Source organism: Desmodus rotundus, chromosome 11, assembly GCF_022682495.2.
Source record: "Desmodus rotundus isolate HL8 chromosome 11, HLdesRot8A.1, whole genome shotgun sequence".
Classification (NCBI taxonomy): domain Eukaryota; kingdom Metazoa; phylum Chordata; class Mammalia; order Chiroptera; family Phyllostomidae; genus Desmodus; species Desmodus rotundus.
The window spans coordinates 96,917,120-96,941,550 of record NC_071397.1 but is presented as its reverse complement, the minus strand read 5'-3'; the positions used below and the strand labels follow the sequence as shown (position 1 = coordinate 96,941,550).

General features: G+C 46.7%; 1 protein-coding gene across 2 annotated transcripts in view; it reads right to left on the bottom strand.

Annotated features, from left to right (window-relative positions):
• The window catches only part of SNX9 (sorting nexin 9), an 87,251-nt gene that overhangs the window by 26,431 nt on the left and 36,389 nt on the right, over nt 1-24,431 (bottom strand). For both annotated transcript variants that reach the window (XM_053913622.2, XM_053913623.2), the window contains exons 3-9: nt 22,271-22,345; nt 20,891-21,016; nt 7,460-7,625; nt 5,864-6,014; nt 3,353-3,437; nt 1,145-1,270; nt 911-1,028 (exon numbers count right to left, since the gene is read on the bottom strand). In XM_053913622.2, coding sequence (XP_053769597.1) covers nt 911-1,028; nt 1,145-1,270; nt 3,353-3,437; nt 5,864-6,014; nt 7,460-7,625; nt 20,891-21,016; nt 22,271-22,345 — 847 coding nt within the window. The remainder of the gene's footprint in view (nt 1-910; nt 1,029-1,144; nt 1,271-3,352; nt 3,438-5,863; nt 6,015-7,459; nt 7,626-20,890; nt 21,017-22,270; nt 22,346-24,431) is intronic.

Here is a 24,431-nt window from a genome sequence, read left to right as displayed (position 1 = left end):
CCTTCTTGCCGGGTCTCTGACGTCCGCTTGTCTCAGAGGCCTATCTAGCTCAGACCTTTCAACCCTCACTCTCATCTTTAACCCTTTCCTTCCCATACCTACTAGTTTCATTTATCTGAAAAACTTCTAGCTACATCCTAAGCTCTCTCCGATCTTTAGTAAAGCTCAGCTTCTTTGCAAACTTTATTCCAAGAAAAACATACTGAGTTCTGAGTACTAATATTCCAGGCTCTATACTAGGAGATTAAAAAGAAATCAAGGGCAGTTCTCAGAACAGACGCAGAAGCAAATGCTCTCTGATCGCGTATCGCAAGGGGCTCTGGTAGCACCGTGGACCGCTGACCAGGTCACCTGGGGTCAGGCTGGTGGGGAGACGCGACGCCTGAAGTCAGTAGGAAAAAGGAGAGGCTAACGATCAGCGGAAAGTAAAAGCACCCGAATGCAGACAGTCACCTAAATAACCGAGGAGAAAAGCTGCAACTCCCCGCGGCCCGCCCCCTTGGAATGGAAACACCGCACCGGGACTGCACGCGTGTGCGTGCCGGCTGGGCCACACACTTCTATTCCCAGTCAGGCCGCGCAGATTGCTGCCATTTCCTCAGGTGCCGTTTTTCACATTTAAAAAGCTCACGTGTTTCTTCTACAGGAAAGGGTGCAGCAATAAAGACGCAACGCTGCTAGAATGCAAGACGTGTACAAGACCCCTGATGGACAATCTTATGAAACTTTCTTGTCAGGCGCTTAAGTAACCTCCAAACACACGTGCAGTACACACAGCTGTATGCGCTACTGTCTCTAAAGCCCTAGGCCTGGCTGCTCCGGAGGACGGAAATGCCGTTATGATTCACACCAGGGAACGCTCACTGAGCCCTGCACTCGGCATCCCGAGTCCAGTGCCACACCCACTCACCTGTGACTTGCTTGTCTGGAAGAGAAGGGATTGGAATGGCCGACCCAAACTTAACCAGGAGACGTTCGTATAACCAGTCAAAGTGCTTATACCTGTGGTTTACAGATCGATTAGTATTCTACAAAATAAGGGAAAGAGGAGAAAAAGTTACAATGCCAATTAGAGAAAATGAAGAAAAATGCCAGTAACTAGTGGCGGAAGCACGACTCTGCTTTTGATACCTCGGGTACTCACAGTGGGTGTCAGCTGATACTCAATGTAGCTCTTCAGCCCGTACATTTTGGAGCCTTTCCTGGGGTCCGCTACCACGCAGTCAAAGGTGGAGGTAGGGTAGACCCACATCGGGCCGTAATCTCCGACCTGCACGACGTGCCAGGGAGAGTTAAATTTGTTACAAGGAAAAACAGCAAGCAACACTGATGTGAGTCATCGAATGATTCTCTTTAGGACCCGAAGTCCTTTAGGGGTCATTCTTATCCTTATTTGAGAAGTGACCCAAATGTCCTCGGTTCTGCTGAGGTCATCCTGCAGAATTGCCAGCCACACCCTCTGCTCCTCACGTGGCCACACGGAGCAGAGGCTGACACCCCACCGCCCGCCTCGGGGTGTGGGATGGAACACCGCCCTCCCCTCTCTAGTCCAGCTCTCTCAGTTATATGTATAAAGGGCTAGTTTTTAAAGTTTTCTTATCTATCACAGGCTGAGTTTGCGAACAGAAAATCACTCCCTTGGATGTCTGAACAATGTCAAGCTGCCATCAAACTTTGTCAACACTCTCATTTTCTGGACACCCAGTCCCAACTCTTTCTAGAGGTGGAAGGGAGAGGAAATGGGGTGGGGTATGAAAGTTCAGAGGTTATTAGGTCAGGACGATGACTGGGGTCTGGGGAATTTTAATAAGAGACCAAAGAGAAGGTCTCAGACAAAGAGCTACTCTGCGCCGCCTCCCCCCTCTCCCCCGACCCCCGTGCCTGTGGAAGAGCCCAGACCCAGAAACGTCCTCAAGCTACAGAGCAGACGTCTCTCAGAGGAGCCTCTGGGGGACCTGTCACTGTGGCTGGGACCAAGAGAGGCAATTCTGACTGATGACAAGGGCTCAATACCCTTGTGTCACATTTTATTAGCGGAGGGGGGAGGGGTTGCTGTGCCTTAAAAGCAAAGAACTAGGTCTGCTTTCTCTCAGTTTCCTGAAGGTGTGATGGCTTCCCCGGGTCTCCTTTTCCCTGTAAGAAGCCCATGTAGGCAAGCCTGCCTGCAGGGTACATGGCCCAGTTCTATCTAAGACTTTTGGGACCTAAACCCTGGGGTCCTTTAGCTCCGTTCCACCACTGCCATGCTGTGACAAAGTCCCCTTCGAGAATCCAAGGGGCAGGGCCACGGGCTCTTAACTGTGTGCAGATTTAAATGTAATGAAAAGAGCAATGATACACGTTCAGTCTTTACAAAGAAGTCTGAAGAAAAAGAAAGTAAATTAAAATAATTTTAACTGAGTGACATCATTAAGAATGTCTGTCTTAAAGTATCTTAGAAGACAATTACCCCAAATTTGCTTTGAGGAAAAAAGAAAAAAAGGGGTCTTGGTCACATCCCTTCTTTCTGGAGGTTTCTAGGTTTCAAAGTTGTAGGGACAAGTAAAGTAAGTCCAGTATCATTCTTGCAATTTATCGGGTTTCCCAGGACCAGAGACTACATTTACGGACTACGGAGTGAGCCCAGAGGTTCCCGCCTCCTCGTCTGAGTCCACGGCGATTTCACTCAAGGTTCCCCCAGCTACAGGGCGGAGTCCACGGGGCCAGAAGACAGCCACCGTTCTCTCTTCCGGAATTTCATCGGGGAATGTCAGACGTATAATGCTTAGATAGGAAGTCTACCAGGAATCAACGTTTGGGTGAAACATAACAGCCAAGTTATTCTAAGACGGATATTCTTAACGTGTCCTTAACTCCCAGCTTCACTTGCTGGCTCCTTACTCTGGCTTGACGGCTGGTTTACTGGAAGAAAGGCTAATTATTACCAACATCATGGAAAAGGCACTTTATTCTGATAACACGCATGTACTTTGCCAGGAAGAAACCTAAGTATTTGATCTGGGTTTATTAGCTCGATCTATATGGCTGGTAGAGAAGCAGCACATAAAAGATACTACAAGACAACTTAGAGATGAAAGATGATTAGAAGAACATATGTACTGCCGGGGGTGTTGGTTCAGTTACTGTATCTGAAAGGTAGAGGATATCTAAACAATATAAAGAAAGAACAGGCACTACTTTATGTTAATTATCTTTAGTACTCTCAAAATACTAACACATACCGTCAGTTATTTGGAGCATTAAATGTGTTTAAAACTGTTTTCCAAATGACTAATAATCCTCTCAGCTTTAAAGCACACAAAAAAAGCTTAATCAGAAACAGAGGAAATAAAAAAAAAGTGAAAAAACTTACAATGATAGGAATTTTCTCTTTGGGTTTTGCTAGTTGCTTAGCCAACAAATACTGTTCCATCCCAGGTTTTGCAAATCCAGGAAACCTAATCATGAAGACAAATGGCTCGTGAGTGTTAGGTCTTTCTTTAAAAGAATTATGCAGCTCTCGTCCACGTTTACTTAATCCGACCATTTTAACCCTGCTCTGTCTTTCAGATGGACTAGAACTAGGAAACTGTGGTAAATGAAACCTAATGCAATCAGATTGTTCAGTGGCCAACTGGTCATTTAATGAAGCTCTATCTGGTAAGAGCAGTGTGACTCAAGAAGGTGTGACATTTATGGTGCTCTATTTGCTTAGCTGGGTCTGAAACACTCTGTCACCCCACAAAGAGTGGAGGGCAGACCAGAAAAACGCCCCCTGGGTCAGGAGGAGATGTTCCCGAGCACGGCAATGGGAACTGACCGCCTGGGCAATGGCTGCTCACGGGCACCTCTGCACCCAAATTAAAGCTGCCTTTCAACATATTCCCTCAGGGAAGCCACAGTTACCCACAGAAACTGCCACTGTTCATAAGCACTGGTGCTATTTTCTGTTGGAATTGCCACAAGAAAAATAAAAACAGTTTATGAGATACAAAAGAAAACCAGTCTTCTTCCTAAGAGACTTGAAACATAATAAAATTGGCTACTTCCAAAAACCAAATCTAAATCCAAAGCAAATTTCTAAAACTGGAGAAAAGCTGGGACCAACACGCAGCCACCCAAAGTGCTACTTCTAAAGAAGACAGGGTAAATTTGGGCTGCGGAAATTTTTGCAGATGCAAATTAGGACTGCTTTGATTTTGTTTCAACCTGGAATGAAATTTTAGAGCAGAAAATTCTTAAAGTCAACCCCTTCACTGAGAGATGAGGAAACTGAGGTTCAAACAGGTCGTCCAACTTCCTCCAGACCCCACAGCAAAGGAGAGCGTGTGAAGGAGCGGTGGGAAGGGAGCAAGGGGGGTGGAGCCTGAGTCCTGGGCGCCCGCTTTCCAGCTATGGAAACTTGGCCAGTCATGTGACTCAGTCTCTGCTTTCTCACTTTCAAACAAGGACGAAGAGATACATTCTATTTTAATGGGTTTTAAGTATACTCTGTATTCAGGTTCAAACAGAGAATAACATACATCACTACTGACCATATGAAAACTTCAAATTTGACTCTAAGAGACAGGATACTTTCAATAATGAACTGTTCGTTATTATCCGGGAGGTGAGTTGCTTGTATACTTTTATTATACAAGCAACGGAGCATAAAAATACATAACGGGAAAAACTAGAGAGGTAGGAAAAGTGGGCAGCTGAAAGATGACAATGTCTGACGCTCTCTAAATATACTAAGAGGACTTGTAGGACTTCTTAAATGTATACATATGCGTGCAGATCTAGACCGAGAGCCTGATATCCAGACACACAGGGTCCGGCAGAAGTCAGGCCTGCCTGAGCGTGGTGGGTAGGGCAATAATACGGGTGCCATTATTTACAGCTTTAATTGAAACATTTCACCTGAAATGTCATATGGTATACAGAATTACATGCATATGATTTTGTAATAAAGGATTTTGCATTAAAAAAGGGCCGTTATTTATGCCAGACCCTGTGTACAGCAAACGTTACATTTACGATTTTTTTCCAGACACAGATTAACATTCCTTGGTATCTGCTTTGAATCATGGACTTGGAACATTGAGAAAAAGCATCAGTAACTTTAGATGATGAAACCACTTTGAACGTAACTGCTGTGGGAAAAGAGTACTTGAAGAGTCTCATGCAGGCACACGCCACCTCTCCTTCAAGCTGCACCGGCGTGAACTGCAGACTCACCCAGCACTCCCCCCAGGGAGGGCTACAGCGCTCTGTTCACCTACCACATGCTCTCCTGGGAGGCAGCACCTCCACGAGTACCACTCAGAACTCTCCCTTTTTAATTTTAAGAAATCGAGGTGAAAACCAAGTCTTAAACACATGAAGCACCGTTAAGAGCACAGAGCTCAGGAGGCTGCGGAACTGGACTGGAACCCTGACCAGATCCCTTGCCCCTGTGTGAGGCAGGGCAGTTACTTAACCTCCCTGGGCCTCAGTATCCGCCACATGTAAAACAGAGACTATCTGTACCACAAAGGGATGTGAGGGTCACATAAGAATGCATGAGAACTGCTTTGCACAAGGCCTGGCAATGCAGCAAGCGATACATACCAGTAAAACCCTGAAAAGAGTTACTACTTTTAATTTTCCTGTGACATCAGCAACGAAACCTTACCATGTCATGGAGTTGGTAAAGCTAAATAGTGTTTGCAGATCATTAAAGAGGACAAGTGTTTCCTTTAAAATGAAAAAATAAAAAACTATAATCAGCTACCAAGCTAAGATCCAAGTAAGAGTGAGTAGAATGCAAAGCTTCATAAATCACTGAGACAAGAAAAAGCCTCTTTGTACCTTCCGTCTATTGCCACACAGAGCCCCCGCCTCCCGACTCCCTTCCACCTACTTGTTGAGTGGCAGCTTCATGGACGAGGCGCCAGGACGGCTGTTTCCGCGCTGAGCGCCTCCTGCTTCGGCAGCCTCTGCGTCCTTGAAGTAGGGAGAGGACGACTTGGGGTCGTCCCAGTCTTCATCCCAGTCGTCATCGTCACCAGTGGCTGGGTGTGGGCACAGAACACGGTCAGTGAAGATAAACAAAATACAAAGGGGACGGCTTAATTTTCTGATCGTAACTGCAGACTGGGCTGCAGAACTGAACCAGGAGAAGAGGGTGTGCCCCGGAGCACGGTGCAGGTGGGAGGACTGGCGCTGCAGGCAGCTTCAGGCTTGCAGTGCAGAGTCTGTCTCTTAGTGCAAAAGACAAGGCAGAAACAGCTCGAAGAGGACTGTCTGTCCGAGTTATTTCACACGAACGCAGACTGTAAAAATGCTAACAGTACCCAAGGGAAGGGCTTCCAGGGGCCTTCATGCTGATACATCCAGCTTTACGAACTTACAAACAAGCAGATCAAATACCTGGCTTGGGGAGGTCAAAAGGTTTGAGAAAGCTCTGAGAAGGAATTGTTTAAGGTTCACAATAATAAAGGTGAGAGACGGGCTAGGAGGGGACAGATGGGGAGAAACAGCACAGGGACGGAGGGGAGGGGAAGGAAAAATGAGGGACGAGCCATGGAGCAGCAGCAGCGGCCTGACAGACAGGAACTGCGGCGTCAGGTAAGGCCGCCAGCCTTCCTGCTTCCCTCCTCGTCCATGGTCTGGGCCTCTGTACCCGCTCTATGGTCTGAGGTGTCCTTTTGCCATGAGGCAGGAAACGGCTTGCAATCTGTGCCCTCTGAGTGCCACCACGAGAGACAAATGCCAAAACAAGAAAGAACAGAAGTAGGAGAAGGATCTGGGCCGAGGCTCCCGCGCCGCACCGTGTCCCTACAGAATGAAGGGCAGCAGTCTGGCCTCCCATGTCCACGCAGCCCACAATTCCGGGGTCTGCTGATAGGCCGGCCCCGTGTCCTTCATGGTCCCCGAGGGCAAGTCCCTCATCAGGGAGCACGTTCGACTCGGGCACAAGGTGCTTGTGTGGGGTCATAAAGTGACGAGCAGATTTTTACCTTCCTACTTCATTTCAGAACAGACATAAATGCCCTTCCTTAATTTCTGAGTGGTTTCCCTTTCTACAAATTCCTTTTCTGCCTCAGTATTTCCATTAATAACCTGGGAGTCAAAAAGGTAGTTAAGGAAAAGATGACACAGTTAAGTCAGAGATCATAAACTGATGGGTGATAAACTGTATTTGATCTGTATACACATTTTTTAGCCCAAGACTTAAAGGCAAATAAATGTGTGTTAGTTGCCGAGATTTTAAAGTGTCCTCTTGCTTTGTGAATCTGGCCTCTGCAAGCACCTGCACGTGTGAGCCCGGTCACATGACTGAGATTGGACTACAGGTTATAGTTAACAACGACCTACCGCAGGTGTGGGAGCATGGGCTTGTTGCTAGTGAACAGGAGCCCCTGAGAGCGGTTCCTGTGATCAGAATCCATTTTTACCTCGGATCCCCTAGTCATGTTGAGGGCGGGCCCCAGTGCTGGCCGAGCCCCTTCCTCACCTGGCCCCTGGTAGGCCTGGGGGTGACCAAAGGCGCTGTCCCAGTTATTGGCAGTGTTTCTCGGAGCTGCCGTCCCCTCTGGCTTGGCCCCCCAGCCATCCGTGCTGTCCCAGTTTCCAGGTTTGGAGGCACTCCAGGCTGACCAGGGGTCACTGCCACTGCCGACCTGTTGTCAGGGGTCAGAAAGAAAGACTATTTGTGATTTTTAGAAAGCATTATTCACTTCAGAAGGAGTCACAGAACAATTGAATACAATAGGGATGTTGAAAGAAATCAGTAGGGCCTTAGCTGGTGTGGCTCAGTGGATTGAGTGCCGGCCTGAGAACCAAAGGGTCACCGGTTCAATTACCAATCAAGGCACATGCCTGGGTTTTGAGCCAGGTCCCCAGTAGGGGGCGCATGAGAGGCAACAACACACTGATGCTTCTCTCCCTCCCTTTCTCCCTCTCTTCCCCTCTCTAAAAATAAATTTAAAAAGTTAGAAAAATCAATAGAAATTTAAAACAATAACATTTAAAATAAAAATGTTAAACACGGAAGAGGGCACAGAAAGTAGCACTAACCTGATTTGATTGATGTTAACATTCTGCCGTATCTGCTTAGGATGTGACAGGCAGTGACAAAGAAAGTGCTGGACTAGCACCCCTCCCTCCCTCCCTAGCTTCTTCCTTCCCCGAGTCACTGCTCCTGAACCGCAGTCCTTCCTGTGTGTGTGTGTGCGCACAGTCACTGCGTGCGCCCACACTCATAAGCAACTTCCGTACTTTCAAGATGGAACTAAACAACATTATATGGAATGTGTTCCTCTGTAACTTTTTTTTCCACGTAACATTGTGTTTTTGTGATTATACATGCTAATAAGAAGGATGTTTTATTCACTTTAACTGATTTAGAGCAATCGGTTGTATTTTTCCTAGCCTTTTTTTATTTGAAAAAGTAATACATTCCCAGTTAAAAAAAATCCCCTCAAAAGAGTCCTTGGGTTGGGATAAAAAAATAAATAAAAACATGCCTACCACCTTAAGACGCCAGTCATTCTTCCAAAGATGACTACTCCTAACCGATTCCTCGTACACACTTACTCAAACATCCTATTCACAGACCCTTTGTGCTTTTAAACATGTCAGTGAGCCTAAATTGGCTCTGCCCAGCACTTTTGCTTTTCCCCACCTAGGTAGGAGCCTGGTGCGCTCTCCATGGTGCGCCAGCACACACGGACGGCATCTGTCTTTCACACGGCTCCAGGCTCCACTGTGTTTGCTCCCCGCGACTGAACCCGCACACGGTGATGCTCATTTATCTGGGTTTCAGCGTTCTGCTGCTGCAAACAAGGCCGCAAAGCGCACCCCTGTACCCCTTCCCCACACGGCCACCGGGCCCATGTGAAATTTCCAAAGAAAAGCTGCTGGGCTCGTGAGATGGTGCATTAATAGTCAGCGGGTGTTGCCCAACCGTTCTCTGAAGAGGTTGTACAGTTACATTGCTGCACTCTCACATGCCAGGAGTTCTGTCTTCCACCAAAGGGGCTACCTTACCCCGAAGTTATTTTAAAGTACTTCTCTCCCATTTTTCCTGTATTTTATAGTTTAACTATTATTTTTTAAAAGATTTTATTTATTTATTTTTAGAGAGAGGAAGGGGAGGAGAAAGAGAGGGAGAGAAACATCCATGTGTGGTTGCCTCTCATGTGCCCCCTACTGGGGACCTGGCTCAAAACCCAGGCATGTGCCCTGACTGGGAACTGAACCTGCGAACCTTTGCTTTGCAGTCCAGCGCTCAATCCACTGAGCCACACCAGCCAGAGCTAAATATTATTATAAATAAAATTCTGAACAGGCAACACATGGCACCCAGTTTCGAGGAACACTGTAGTAAGAGCCCCTGTAGCCCACCTCTCACCCCTGCTGTACCCACCCCAGAGTCAAACACGGTGTTGGTTGTTTTTTTTGTCTGTCTCCTAGATTTAAAAATTTTAAATCTTTAGTCTGCCTGGAATTTACTTTGGTATAAGAAATAATATGCCCCTGGCCAGGTGGCTCAGCTGGTTTGACCATCCTCCTGTGCAGGTTTGATCCCCAGTCAGGGCACGTATGGGAGGCAACTAACTGACGTCTCTCCCCTCAATAATCCTCTCTCTCTCTCTCTCTAAAATCAATAAACACATCCTTGGGCGAGGATTTAAAAAAGGAAGAAGTAATACAGGAATCCAGCTTATTTTTTTCTTTTAGTCTGTCTATTGTCCTGTCATTTAAGGGAGGACCCATCCTCCCCCACTGACCGGAAATGTCACCCTCATCCTGTACCGGACGGGGCCCAGCTCCAGGCTCTGCTGTAACTAGCAGTCCCCCTGTCCTAGCACGAGGGGCCGTGGAGCCCACCGCACAGAACGCCATCAGGGCTTCGGCATACCGTCTCCTACTAGTTTACTTTCACACAGCCCTTTGGCATCAGCTGAATGTTTTAAACCTAAAACAACCTGAACTTTAGCTTTAGAGTGTCAAATTTTTAAAAATGTGTTCATTTTCATTTCCATCAGTTTAAATTTACAGATAAATTCAGGGAAAACAAATACTGCCTTTTTCAATGTTGAATTTGTTTATACAGGAAAAGGGAATAGCAAAATTTCCCCCTCCCTGCAGCCTTCTTTCTTACGTGAAAAAAATTTGATGTAGGGGAGACAGGGAGAGCGGGCGAGAAGGAAAGAGGGAGAGCAGAGTGAGGGCGGGGAGGGAGAGAGGCATTTGCCAGAAAATTTCCCAAACTGCAACATCCCTCCCTGGTGTTTTAGAGCCTTGCAATGCTGGTCTTTTCTCCGCTGCACTGACGGACAGATGGGCGGCTAGCTGGCTGCCACGGACCAGAAGCGTCAGAAACAGAATAGATGTTTTACATGTGGGAGTATGACTTCATTCTAGCGTCTCTTTATACCCTCAGGGAAAAAAATGAAGTTACTACTAGCTCAAAGTCAAATATTAACTAGCAGAGACATTTCAAAGACACGACTGAACTTCTCGGGCCGTGGCTTGTAAGATGACACCACCTTCAAGCTACTCTAGTGGACAGTGGAAATGCAGGCAGACACTGAGTGCTGGGCAGTCCAGAGCAGAGCTGCCCTCTGGTCGGGTTGGGAGTTCGAGTCCCGGCTCTGCCTCTTTCTAGCTGGGCAACCTCAGCTGGAATGTGAACCCAGGCAGCCTGTCTCAGTTTCAAAAAGAGTGAGGGAACTGAATGAAGTAAAATGCAAAGAACAGAGGGTTATAAACTAGACCGACAGGAGGAGTAAAAGCCCAGCATTGTCATGACAACGAGACTGGAAGTGTTAGCAAACTGTCAAAGGAAGATTTTCGTCAACACTGAGGGGAAAGTTGAATGTGAGTTATTCATAGCAAGTGTCCTAAAAAATTAACACTTAGGACAAAAACACGTAACATGATAATTCTCTTTAAAACCACTTTGTTTACAAATTGCTTGTAAAAATGCTGTATTATGTGGCTATGTGTATGATCTTAGCTCTCTATCTAGGTTATAAGTCCTTGTAGGCAAATCTAGTAATTGTTTGCTTCTCTCCATCTGACTTTTGTTATTTTTCCTGGAATATTCTATCTTGTTTCAATCTGACTCCTGCTCATAACTCTTTCCAAACCCGGCCAAAGGAAAACCTCTGCAGCTGCTCTCACTGACGTTTTACTGGCTTCCCCTCTCTCCGATGAGCTGTCTCTCATCTCTAGGACCCTCCTCTAATATCGGCAAACTAAAACCAGCTCGCTCAGTCTGTCGGGGTCTGTCTCTCTCGCACCCACCCTTCCCACACTTTGGCCTCTGACTTCTTTGCTTCCACCCCCGCCAAGTCCCCTTTGTCCCTAAACTGCAGGCGCAGGTCACACACAAACCCATTCTGCTCCTCCCTAAGGTCACAACCCCAAGGCGCCTCTTCTCATCTTATTTCCAGCTTTCCTCCCTCTCTCCTGTCTACGCAGAGATGTCTTCCTCTTCCTCCTCCTCCTCTGCCTCCCTTTGGGGCACCAAACCCCTCCTGCTCTCAACTTCACTGGAATAAACTGCAAGCTCTCAGTCCACCCGCCCCGTCCACTCTTCCTCCCAGGACACGCCCCACTCCCCCCTCCGCTAGCCTCCACTGCTGCGCCTCCGCCTTCCCTTTGCCTCCGCCTTCCGTTTCCCAGCTTTCCTACGTCCTTGCCTCTGCTCACGCTATTCTCTGTCAGCATACACAGCCTCTTCCTCATCTTCCTCAATTGTGGCCAAGTCCCGAAGGGCCCTGGTCCTGGAGCCTGCCAGCTCACACTGCCACACCGGTACGCCCTCCCCAAGTCGGTCTCAAGTGGAGTTATTTGCGTATCAGGTGGTCACTCCCACTAGCAGGTCAGGGTATAGGCCTATCTTATTCACAAAACATTTCCCCCAACGATTCTCAGAACGTCTTACATACTGTGGCAAGGTCTCGAATTTTTTTTTTTTTTTTTACTTAAAAGTAAAAAAAAGTGGTTTTTTAACCAGTGGTTTTTTCAAAAAAAAAGTCTGAAAAAGCGGTTCAGAATGATGTTCTTGATCATTCGTACAGAATGCACATTATTCTTTGTCAGACATCTAACCTTCATAACATCGTCCCTACCTCACCAACAGGGAGACGGGTTTTCCTTGTGTACACCAACTTGAGTCTTTTTCCGGGAAATAACCTGCTGGGATCGATCCCACGGTAAGTCGTTTTCAGCACCTGACACCACCATACTCTTAAAATAACCATGCCTCCCATGTCACAAATCGGTACCAGCGCGCTGCAGAGAAGTTGGAAGGTACAGACAGGCACAGAGGGACAGAGGGACGGGCAGATAGGGCATAAAGCAAGAGCAGTGAAATGTGAACGGTAACATTCAGAAGGCGGTTCACGGTTATTCACCAGGAAGTCACCGACGTTTCAGCAAAATGCTGGTAGATCCAACAAAGAGCGTCTGTATACACTAGCGTCTGTCTCTGCACTCCGCCAGGACGCACGCAGGGGACACGGAGAAGGGCCATCAGTCACAAGTGACTCCCTGCTGCCTATGAACATGGGACCTGGCACGTAGTAAGTGCTTAGTAAATTAAGTACTTGTCAAATGAAAACGCTCCCAAAGCGTGTTTGTCTGGATCTCTATCGCAAATGCATTTGCATCTGTCTTTCACTGAGACTGGCTGATTATGTCTGACTCTCGGCCTCATCCCTGTGCCGACTAAATCAAATGCTCCGTAAGGCCAGGAGCATCTCGTCCGCACACCTGCTGATTGAGCGCTCTCGAGTGACAAGTGATCCTAGCCTCATAAAACAAAGAGAAATGCGTTTACACTGCCTTTATAGCATGAGAAGTATTTCAATACATCCACTGGGAGGATTAAAGCACAGGCCGAGTTTCTGCAGAAGCTTGTACCTGCCTGCACACCCAGCAAGACCCCAGACAAGCCCGAGTGGCCTCGGGGTGGGCAGTGATGGGCGTCCCTGAGATGACCATCCTTAGGAAAGCTGTGCACCTTACAAATGCAGAGAGGAGATAAAAGGGCAAGGGAAAGAATCCTGGTCAGCTCTGGCCGGGGTGGTGGGGGGGCGGGTGTTAGCTGGTTGGAGAGTCATGCCAAACACCAAAAGGTTGTGGGTTCGATCCCTGGTGGAGGAACGTATGCGAGGCAACCAACAGATGTTCCTCTCTCTCTCTCTCCGCTCCTTCTTCCCTCCCTCCCTTTTTCTCTAATAACAGTGAAAACAAAATGTCCTTGGGTGAGGATTATAAGAAAAAGAAGATTGGCCCACCAGGTGAATTCTAAATCCAGGGGCCGCAGATTCAATGGAATTTGATCCAAGTAAATTTCTCGTGGGTACAGCGGTTAAGAACTTGGGCCCCAGAGCTGTGTGTCTGGGTCTCAATCCCAGCTTTACCACTTACGAGCTGAATGGACCTGTCCCAGTGACTCCATCTCCCTTTGTCTCCATGCTTATACAACGGGCGCAATGACATCAACTTCCTCCTGGGAGTTTCGTGAGTATTAAATGACAAAACATACACAAAGCACTTAGCACAGCACCCAGCACACAGTGTGCGCTCAGGAGTGGCTACCTTGCTATGTGGAGGGGCATCTAGAATACAAAGAATGAAGACTAGCAGTTCTTTGAACAAAACCCAATGTGGCTGGTACACCTACTGTTTTATGCTTTGGAGGAAAAGATCAAAAAGTCCTATTTCCAATTGGTTTCAATGCCAGATCATATTAAAGAGGTAATAACAAGCGTTTAAGATGTTTTCTATTCTAGCCAGAGATCTCTTTCCTTCAGACACTTAAAGGGGGAGAAGAGAGAACTGTGTCACCTCATGTTCAACTGCAACCCCTAAATCTTGGGGCTCTGGGCACAAACATTTTCTGAGTGCTAATTGCTGGGACCTCGGTTTCCCCAAAGCCTGACCCCGCGGTAACAAACTGGGCTGCGATGACCTGCTCAATAACAAGCCTTCTGGCCTCTGACTTCTGTGCTGTCTGTCCCAGTAAGCCCCTGGTCCCTCAACTGCAGGTGCAGGTCACACACGAACCCATTCTGCTCCTCCCTAAGGTTTCAAACCCCGAGGCGCCTCTTCTCGGCTTTCTGCCAGCTCTGCTCCCTCTCTCCTCCGGTCTACCCAACGGAGTCTTCCTCTTCCTCTTCCTCTTCCCGCTCCCGTTCGAGCACCAAGCCCTTGCTGACCCTGCAATTCCAAATGTTCCTCAGGCCCGAGGAGGAGCTTTGTCAGACACTTTACCCAAAACAAGGACCTCACTGGGAAAAAAGTCTTAAATGGTTCTTTCCTCTTGCATTCAAGTTTGAATTTTACCTTATTTATAGAAGAGGAAGGAGAAGGAGAAGATGAAGAAGGTGGTGACTGGCTGAGACTTTCAACACAACCAATCTGAGCCAAAATATCCACCTTAAAATAAAAAAGGTGCTCAGTAAGTGCAGGGGAAAAAAAGAGTACACCAAAGCTTTTCACTGAAAACAAAACAGCAAGTTCCGAGCAGGGCTAAGTTCCCCAGAAAACGCCAGCATGCCCCTCATTCACACACGTTACGTGCAAAAAGCAGAGCCCCAATGGCGCAGCAGTGGGCTGGTTACCCTCGATGCCTCAGCGCGAATTCTAAGACTGTTGTTGTCATAACGCAGTATCTCTAAAAATAATTATTTGCAGCACAGAAGGAATGGTACAAATATCATGCAAGTCACCCAGCCAACGAAAGAAACTCCAGAAAAAAACACAGCTAAGCTTTGAAAAACGTTAAGATGTTGAACCTTTGTGCTTTCGCAGCCACCAGAAACGTGAGAGCCCAGACGAGATGAGCAGAGCCACCAGGCTGACGCGAGACAGCCTCAGAGCCATGACAAACCGGACCTCCCGAGCCTAGCTGAGAGCACAGAACAGCCTGTCCAGGCTGTGAACTTGGGAGCAAAGGGCTTTTGGTGTGTGCTCCCTCGACTGATTGGCTCAGCATGCAGCATTGTGGTGAGAACAGGTCACTGATAACAGGCAACCCCCCACGAAGCCAGTCAATGGCCCAACTAGCATCGCTGTTATGAGGACGACTTTGGAGCCTAATTTCCAGGTCTTGAATCCCGGCACCACACGATCCATTAGGAAAGTCGTTGCCATCATTAATGTTCGTGCAGGGTTACGAGAACACACTCTTTAGGTGTGACTCTCTTGTGGTCTAAGTGTTGGTCTGATCTCCGTTTTATACATGTAGATAAATTTGGTTTTAGAAATTAACACGCAAAGTAGACAATCAAGGTGGAGTAACCGGGACACAGTTTACACCTCTACTTAAAACTAGAAAATAGAAATGACAAAACATATGAAACTGTTTCAAATCCCTGGGCATGAGGCACCACAGGACTTGATTCTGCCTGGAGAGACTTCAGGCCACGACTCCTGGGTGGGCAGCCCACACCAAGCCCAGTGAGCTGCACAGACAGCTGGGAGTCTGGGGCAGAGGACTGAGCGGGAGACGTGACCGGCTGAGGGGGGCCCCCAGGTTGCAGGCCCAGCACGGATTGGCGTATGCAGATGAGGAAAAGCCAGCCAAGAGGGTTCAGTATCCATCCCTCACACCGGGCTCTGCTCACCGGCCAGAACTGGAAATGCTCCTCATTCGTGAGGCGCTGGGCACAGAACTAAAACTGGTTCGGCCTCAATGGACGGGCAAAATGTCCTCAGACTAAATGTTGCTCTGGTCCCGTTTTAAAGTTTAAAAAATAAGACCTGAAAGAACTAAACTGTTTCTAGGTAACTTACCTGCATGCCAGAACAAGGATAAAAAATACTGGTGGGACTACAACACCAGCATATAACATGGTAAGAATCCCAAATGTCGGGCATCCAATAAAAAAATCACCAAACATGAAAAGAAGAAAATATGGCCCATAACAAAAAAAAAATCAATCAGAGCTGACCCAGGAATAACACAGATGATAGAATTAACAATATTTAAGAGTAAGAAAATTTTTAGGTATTGATGAGACAGAGGAAATGTTGTGAATGGGCTTCCAAGAGGTGACAATATTAATCATAAAGAAAAAAACACTCTAGTAAATCTGTGGATCCCTAATAATAGTAAAAAAAGGAAAGACAGAAAAACTCATCTGTCACTATTTGAGACAGCTACTAAAACAACTTCTTACTTTGAAAACTGGCAATTAAAGGAAACGAGTTAAACATTTCTACTGAATTCCATCAGAAACTCTTTCAAGGTAGCTAAGTAGCTGCAGCTGACGGAGGAAAGTGCCACTTTACAGAAGCCAGCCAGCTCAGTGAATGTGGAGGAAATGACGTTACTGGCTCAGGCAGGCACGGACCATCGGGGGGTGGTAAACCATCAGGTGGACGGTGAGCAGCATTAGGTTAACACCAGACAGACCACTTTACGGTCACAGCGGAGGCACGGGGCTGTCATCGTCCTGCCCCATGGCCATTCCGATCGGCAACGGGAGGCTGACCAGACCTTATGTCCTCTGATGTGGTGCAGCATGAAGGCACGGGGTCACCTATGCTGCATCCTCAGCCTGAATGTTCAATTTGAATCCCTCCAGCCTTTACGTACAACTTCCAATTTATAAGAGGATAGAGGAACAACTTAATACAGAAAGGAATAATCAAACCCAGAAGATAGGAATTTGACAGGACAACTGGCTGAGTCAGAATTTTTTTAAAAAGCGGGAACAGTGATGAAAAAAAGAACTTACAGGGACACTCTGAACATAACCAGATGTCATTAGCTTGGTCCAAGAGCTTGTTGGAGAACAACTCACTGGTCTGCCAGTGAGCGGACAAGACGTGGTCTGAGGAGACCAGCGTTCACTGCTCAGACCATGGGAATGGCTCCAGGAGAGCAGGCTGGGAGAAGAGGACGGGATGGGCAATCGGCACCCTTCTTTCTGTGTCCACCTGAACTGGGTCAGACCTTGAGTGACCCAGATCTGAGAATTAATGGAAAAGATGACATATTCCATGAAGGCTACTTTCTACCAAGCCGGCAAACAGAGTACAAAGGACATATGGAGGCTCAAAAGATGGTGATGGGAGGTCACAGCTCCCACTAACCCCCCTGGCTCCTTACAGACGATGCCCGGAGTTTAATGCGGGTCAGCAAGACCACTCAGGTGGGTAAGTTCACCCAGGTAAGCTGGGCTCCTAACCAGGGGCTCGCTGCCTGCAGCACTGTCACCTTGGGGGCGAGGCCTGATTCGAGGGTCCACGGAAGGAAACTCCTGCAGAGCCTCAGTCACACGTTTACATCCTGCGTGCTGTGCGGTTGCCTGGTCCGGGCGCCGTGGCCTGTCCTGCTGCCAGACCCTAAGAAATGGTCTCCTGATTGGGAAGGGAAGGAGGCAGGCAGGCATCTGGAACTAGACACTTCCGGGGCAAGACTGTGCGGGGTGCACGCTGAAAACGAATGGGAAGTTACCTGTTTTGTAAAGGTTGAGGTTACTGTGGGTTTTTTTTGTTTTGCAAGTCATCTGACCAGAGTTTACCCGACATTGCTCATTCATCCAACACTTAAACACCACGTGCCCGTTGGGACAGGAAGTAGGAATGAAAAGCAGACACTGTGTTTCCTACACCCAACAACACTTCAGTCAGTTTCTGACATGACTCTTCTTCTGGAAGAGCCTCCGGAGGGCATGCGACTCTCTTAGGTAGAAAGCTGAACCATTTCAGTTCGCAATACACCAGAACTGCAAAGTTCTCTATTTTGTTCCTTGTATTTGCTCAAAGGACATCACCTAATTCTACAGATGAACCTCTACTGACTTCACAAAAACACTAACAGAAATGTAAAACCTATACATTCTTTTAAAAATGAGGCTAGGTCACATCAATACTAACTGCAAATTTAAATGGCTTACCAAATCCTTTGGTAATTTACATTGCAAACCCACAGATGTCAATACCAGATATTTACTTTTTAAATAAAGAAAATTAAATTTGCCTTGGCTGGTGTGGCTCAGTGGATTGAGCGCCAGCCTGCAAACCAGAGGGTTGCCCAATCAATTCCCAGTCAGGGCACATGCCTGGGTTGTAGGCCAGGTCCCCAGTGGGGGTACATGAGAGGCATCCACACATTGATGTTTCTCTCCCTCTCTCTCCCTTCCCCTCTCTCTAAAAATAAATAAATAAAATCTCTAAAAAAGAGAAAGTTAAATTTACCTTAGAAAATGGATAATACTTAGATTAGCCTAGACAGTTTACTTACTTTATTAGCACATAGTTTTAAAGAGGTAGCTTTATGTACCAAACAGGATGATGCTACAAATAGCAAAGACCATTTGCTTCTTGGCAGATGTGTCTCTTTGGACGATGGGCTGTGCACACAGCAATGCTGCCTAGCCCTTCGTCATAGCTGTTTAAGGTAAAAACCAAAACAAACCCTTCGCTTTTGTTAACTGTTTCCTGTTAGACAGAAACAAACACCAAAACCAGCGTAAATAATAAATTTTACTGGTGTGCAGTTCTGAAAGCTTCCCTAGATGCACAAAGCTGCCTTATATAAGGCCAGGCCCCTGACCAACAGAGCGTGGGGCGCCAGCACTGCCAGCCTAGAGCAGCTTTGAAGAAAAATGTCCACAAAACCTATAGTCGATGTATACAACCTCCCTTACAAAGCCCTGTGACTTTGCACTGGAGGGATTTGGTTGGGGTAAGAGCAGGGGTAGGGAGACGGAGAGAGCCTTTTCAACACACGTCTTGTAAGAGGAAGTCTCAGTAGGCAATTATGAGAGGTCAGATGGCATTACAGGCCTTACTTGAGGTAAGGAAATAACAACCAAACTTAACACTTTTGTGAAGGCTTCTTTTACTGATGTATTTCAACATGGACTACAAATGGCCTTACAAGGGCCTAACACTGATTTTTTTTTTTTTGAGAAATGAGAAAGCAAAATGTAGTTCTAACATAGAAGTACTATTATTGCCTTCCATCTCTTAACCAATAAAAATTCCTTCATAACAAATATCACTACACTGAAAATCTCTGCCTATTAAAAAGATGTTATATTCCCAAATGCCCACTTAACTTACGGCATTTGTTTACTATCTGCACAGTTAAAAATAATAACCATCCTGGAGGCTTTTCTGGAAGAGAGCTAACTGTTTTGGACTGGCAGCCCAGCAGAAGGCACAGTGACGGGCTGGTGGTGGCCCCTGCTCCTGCCGCCCACGCCAAGCACACAGACCTCCTTCACACGGGGGCCCGGGGGAAATCGGCAGACCTCAAAGCGTGTCCCACTCTAAGTGCCTTCTGATGCTTGTGACTGAACACAAAAGTGATCCCAACATTTGCAGAGCACTCTGTCTATAGGTTACAAAAATGGATACAGTGTGACAAAAGCGCTGCCTGTCACCAAGCTTACAAGTAAGTAATATAATTTATGCAGTCACAAACAGTGCTGAAAGAATGAAGAGGAAGCAGAGGGGAGAAGAAAAACACAAAGACTTCTGAAGGACGCGCTACTCGAGCTGAGCCTTGAGGCATGGGCAGCCTTCTGAAAGATGGAAGGGCTCATCCTGCCGCTCTCGGAAGAGGGCATGGTGCAGAGAAAAGGGGGTGTAGCACGAGGCAAATTTGCAGAACGGCCAGCTGGGCTGGAGCCTAATATGTAAGTGCATTGAGGAATCACAGAAATAATTGAGGTTGGAAAAGTACCTAGTCCCACCTGAAATTCAGATGAATCCCCCACAGTTTCCTACCACGCACTGTTCAGTGCCCGCCTGACTAGTCCGACAGGTAGGACAGTGGCCGCCTCCTCCACGCTCCTCCTCTTTGCAGGCTTCAGGGCCCTGCAGGAGGCTCCGACTGTCTTAGGGCAGAGGCAGCGGTGGGTAAGATAACTGTAGGGAACACTCATTGGACCAAAGCCCTACTAAGCACTAAGTACCGGTCTGAACACTTTAGAACCACTCTCCATGTACTCTTCTCAACAATTCTATGAGGTTTTACTGATGAGGAAACGGAGGCACATGCAACCTCAGTAGTTGAAAAAATATCAAGAAACAACATGCCTTGGCTGGTGTGGCTCAGTGGCTTGAGTGCCAGCCTGCAAACCAAAGGGTCATAGGTTCGATTCTCGGTCATGGCACATGCCTGGGTTGCAGGCCAGGTCAGGTCCCCAGTGGGGGGTACGTGAGAGGCAACCACACATTGATGTTTCTCTTCCTCCCTTCCTCTCTCTCTAAAAATAAACAAATAAAATCTTAAGGAAAAAAAAAAGAAGTAACATTCCCTGAAGTGCACTCATTATAAAGATGGAGGCGGCAATGGTGTTCTGATGTTCATCCTCTCAGTGTTCTTGTTGTCACTCACGGTGGGCAATCAATTAGCAATAACTGAACAAGGCAGCATCACCCAAACTGATCATATCTTCATTAACATTAATGTAAAACTTTCACTGTAATTTTCTCAAATTATCCCACTCTTCCAAGTTTTCTAGAAGCAGTACAACAACAGTACCAAATGCTGCGTGCCGGAGTCGCAGTCACTTTTACTTGGGTTGTGCCTGCAAACAAGGGCGCTCTAGCCGAGAGCGCAAGCGACCAGGGCTCCAGTCCCACCCGGGCTCTGCCCCGCCCCCCTCAGCGCAGGGCCCTCCGTTCTCTCCACGCCCTTGCTCGACAGGGTGTTCGCAATTACGGGGTCTGAGTTTAGATTCTGCCAGACAAGGAAAGGCGACTCTTGATGAACACCCTACCTTTTCTCTTATAATCACCTTTAAAAACAGTCTTTAGCAGGTTCAACAAGCAAGTTCTTGTTAATATGCAACAGAAATGCCACACAAACATCTAACAGCTACAACATATCACAAGCGTTCCCAAATGCACTTTGCTCTCTGGAAAGGCAGCCACACCCAGCAGGATGAGTAAAACTTACCTGGTTGTTACTGTTGGCAGCTGATGAATTAGTGAGAGCTGTACTGGCTGAGAGAGAATCCAGGAAGGCTTGGTCAGCCACTGAATTTCCACAAGAAAATGGATCTTTTCCATCACTGGGTAAAATCTGAATGTTAGAGAGAAGCACGATTATTTTCACAGATTAGAGTTATTTCAGAGTCAGAGTCTCAAAGCACAAGTACGAACTGTCATTTATTATGGGAAAGGGGTTCATGTTCTGAAAAGGCAAGCAAGCCCAAGACCGTATATAGTGATTGCTTTATGTAAATATGCAGAATCTAGAGAATGCAATTAATGCCAGTATCTACTTGAATCCTCCGACTGTCCTCTTTATTGTTGATCTGTAAAATCCTGGATGCACACTGCGCAGAGCTAAAACGCCACATAAATGTGACAGACGTGAACCGAGTTCAGGAGCCTGTGAACGCCCTACAACTACGGAAAAGGTTGGGGTGCGTGCAAACGCGCACATTTCTGAGAAGGGCTACAGACTTCATCACCTTCTCCAGAGGGTCCCCAACTTCCCACCCCAACTCCCAATCAGGAACAAGTGCTGCAGGCAGCACCCGGGTGCACACCTTCCCGTGGTACCGTTTCTCCCCACTGCGGGGGGGTGGGCGTAGGTACCTTTATTCTTGCTCTCACTCTGATTTTACCACAGGGCACCAGGCAACCTTAGTTTCTATCATCGGAGATGAGGCAAGCTCACCTATACCAGGTCCTTAGTTTTGAGAGAGCTACAGACAACCAGCAGGGGGCGCCAGGAGTTTGACGCGCAAGAGGGTTTGCCAGCTGAGTGGGTGTGACCCAGGCTGCGAGCTTCATTCAGTCAGGGTGTTGTAACCCTGCCCTTGGTATCTATCGTACTAGAACTTCAATCAGGCAATGGCTCTCACAGCAGCTCCTTTCAGACCCTCTGTCTGTGGGAATGGGAGAAGGAACTGAGAGGTGTGTCCTAAATTAGCACAGGGAGAAGTAAGCTACTTTAAAAAAAAACTATTTAAACTTTGTGAGTCAATTCTACAGCAAATAGTACTGTAGGCAGCAGCTATTACCCAATATAAGCAAATGAACAATGGAGACTTGTATTCAGGATAATTAAACATTGCTATCCTTGGAAAGAACTTAACCTAAATATTAGGAGTCACTCTTTGGAGGTTGGGACTATAGATAATATTTTTCTCAGTTCTGCTTCAATGTATTCTCCACATTTTATATAATTAGCATGTAGTACTTTTACAATGAAAATTTTTAATTAACGAAAAGTCGCTCTCTTCCAGTTTGCTCTTTAAGTTGGTAATTCATAAAAAGATGTCTGACGAAGACTGGATGGAATTAGTATGTGACAGTAAGTTCTTACTTCGACATAGTCTGTGGGGACCAGGCCTCGCTCTCCTCTGCTGTTTCTTCCTTCCAGCCAGCCTCCGCCAACATCCTAAGAAAAAAATTTTTTTTAAAAAGGAAGAAAAGAAAGACTGTAGTTGGAATTTCCTGCAGAAATTTTGCTTTGTGAATTGGTATATATGAAAAACAATAAAAATTAATCTTTTTACTCCTATAAAACTAAGTTCAAAATTTAACATTTTTAAGGCTTCTCTTTACTCCAGAAAATCCTATCACCTAAAAACAAGAAATATCACACTTCAACAGTAAGTGACGGGAGACTGAGAACAGCCCACTAACACCACACTATCATTATGTGGTCGCTTTCTGTTTTCTCCTCTGGGGGAGATCACAGAGCTCATCTGCAGCTCCAGGGTCAAGAAGCAGAGCGCACACCCCACCCCTAGAGTCTGTGCCACCCTTTGTGACCACTTGGGCCAACAGAATGAGGTGGAAATGGCGGGGGGAGCTTAGAGCCTGGCCTTGAGGACTCTGCATAGTTCAGTCTGCTTTCCCCCCAAAGAGCTATGAGAATACATTTGGGCTGCTAGACAATGAGGGAGACAGGGCCCAATCTGCCCATCACATCATCCAAAGCCAGCCACCCCCAGCAGGAGCCTGGCCAGACAGGTAAGTGAGGCCACATGAGGCCCTGTTAGGCCCCTGGGCCCTAGCCCAGGGCCAGGTGACTGGCAGGCTCCTGAATGAGCCCAGGTAGGGGGAACCATCCAGCTGACTTGCAGATTCCTGGTTGTTTAAGCCACTGAGCTTTAGGATTGCTTGCCATTTAAGGAAAGCTAACTGATCCATGGTTCCTTAGTTCTTCTGAATAAGTAATATTAGTAAACTAAATACTAAAGTGCTCTATACCAGGATTTCTACTTTTCAATCTATTATCTCAACAAAGCCCCAATTTCCCCTCTTAAAACAGTAAGAGTTAAGTGCATAAAGTGTACCCTAATTTGTTAATAATTACCTGAATCTAGATAAAATATTCTTTTAAAGAAATCACTTTAAGTCACAACTGTGTCCATTTCTGACAATAGCAACTTAAAGACAATACTGTTTCTTCCACGATATGAAGAACACTTTTTATTTAAGAAAATTAGATGGGTAGATAAAATAACCTAAGTTTTTTCTATGATTAAAAATAGAACCCATTTACTTATATACACTTAGCATATTTTATAAAACTACACATACCGTGTTTTGCCCTGTATAACGAGCACCCACATTTTTGTGCGCATTACAGGTGGGATCATTAGACCCATGGTATGTAATCACTATACCCATGTATAATGCACATCCTTATTTTTCCCGCAAAAGTCTGGGCAAAACATGGATATTATACAAGGCAAAATACGAGTGCTTCTACCCAGCAAATCTCTTTTGTACCTAAAACATAAAATAAGAGACATGGAAATAAAGAACAAACTGACAGTGACCAGAGGGGAGGGGACAACAGGAAGGGAGGATTAAATATGGGGGGGGCAGGGCAGGGGAGAGTAGTGGAGGGGAATGGGGACCACTGTAATTGAATAACAATAAAAAATTTAAAATAAACATAAAACAGGTTTTAGAGATACTGTCTGTATTAAGAAACCACTACCCTCTTGGTCATCCCTCCTCTTTCCTTTCCAGAGCCCCTGGCCTTCTGGCACCTTCCTCCCGTGCTGCCTGTGGAAGATGTCCAGGGGGCCGACCTATCTCCAGCTCTGCATGTCCACTTTTAATCTGATGCAAAGCTACAGGCCAAGGGTGATTATTTACCTGTTCTTTAAACTCAACATATCTAAAAGCAACCTCATTTACTCTTTCTTCCAGACTTATAAACGTTAAAGAGCCCCGCCCTGTCTCAGATGTGAAGGACGAAAACCTTGGGCATCCTTGACACTTTTCTCACCCACAGCATCTAATCAGGTGCCATGGCCTCCGGGTCTGACTCTCCACGGCCTCTGTACCCGTCTTCTTCCCACTCCTACTGCTGCAGCCCACAGTCCCGTCCCCAGCCCCCACTCCCCACGGTACAGCTCCGCTAGACTAACTTCCCTGAAGCTCAGGTCTCATCCTGCCACCCGCCACACCGCCAGCGACCACGAACACCGGGCAAACCCGGAAATGAGCCCACCACTTAGCCT